The sequence below is a fragment of the Tupaia chinensis genome, unplaced genomic scaffold (genome assembly GCF_000334495.1).
Source record: "Tupaia chinensis unplaced genomic scaffold, TupChi_1.0 Scaffold000175_1, whole genome shotgun sequence".
Lineage (NCBI taxonomy): Eukaryota > Metazoa > Chordata > Mammalia > Scandentia > Tupaiidae > Tupaia > Tupaia belangeri.
Window position 1 is genome coordinate 3,194,058 of NW_006159650.1, and position 832 is coordinate 3,194,889.

At 46.8% G+C, this 832-nt stretch overlaps 1 protein-coding gene across 3 annotated transcripts in view; it reads left to right on the top strand.

The window, feature by feature from the left end:
• ETS2 (ETS proto-oncogene 2, transcription factor) overlaps positions 1-832 on the top strand; it is a 22,827-nt gene that overhangs the window by 18,753 nt on the left and 3,242 nt on the right. For all 3 annotated transcript variants that reach the window (XM_027770962.1, XM_006146290.3, XM_006146292.3), the window contains one exon: positions 585-703. In XM_027770962.1, coding sequence (XP_027626763.1) covers positions 585-703 — 119 coding nt within the window. The remainder of the gene's footprint in view (positions 1-584; positions 704-832) is intronic.

The following is an 832-nucleotide window of genomic DNA, read 5'->3' on the forward strand; positions in this document are numbered from 1 at the left end:
CATTCCTGAGTGCTAATCGAGAAAAGTTAACCGTGACAAGCACTTGGAAAGGCCTACTTTACTGGGAGAGGCTGTGAGGCAATGGCTGTTACCCCATGTGGCTCTTGAGTAAACTGAGTCTCACATTAAGCAATTTATCCACAGTCATCTGGCAGGAAAGAGCAGCATGAGATCCCACAAATGACATAACTGTGAGAAAATACCCCTTCAGCTGTCCCCGCCTCTGTCCCACTGGATATTTCTAAAAATAAACCTTGAAGGGTTTTACATAAGAAACTACTTAAACAGGGTAAGAAATTTTAATGGCGAAGTTGGTGGTCCTGAGCTTTCTTCCAGAAAAAACAAACCCAGTCATCAGGGGAAGAGTGTATTGGCCAAACAACCCTTTTCTCAGGAGTACGGAGTGGGAGGGTGATAAGTATTCGATATTTGTCCTTATCTCTCATCCTGTTAGAGCACTGAGAGCTGTCCCCAGGACCTGGAGTGCCACCTTCACACTGGAGCCCAGCTCAGAGTTGGGTCTACCTGCTTTGTTCAGCTTGTATAATGGGAGTGGGTAAAGCCTTGCTCTCTCTCTTCCCCAGGAAGCGGACCTATTCAGTTGTGGCAGTTTCTCTTGGAGTTGCTCTCCGACAAGTCCTGTCAGTCATTCATCAGCTGGACAGGGGACGGATGGGAGTTTAAGCTTGCTGACCCAGATGAGGTATGGCCAGATCTCCAGGAATCCTGGGCTTTAAAACCTGATTCATCACATTGGGTTTCTGAATTCAGTTCTCTGGACACAGGAAAAGGTTCACCTACATCATGAGAGAATCCTCCTATGTGAGGCATT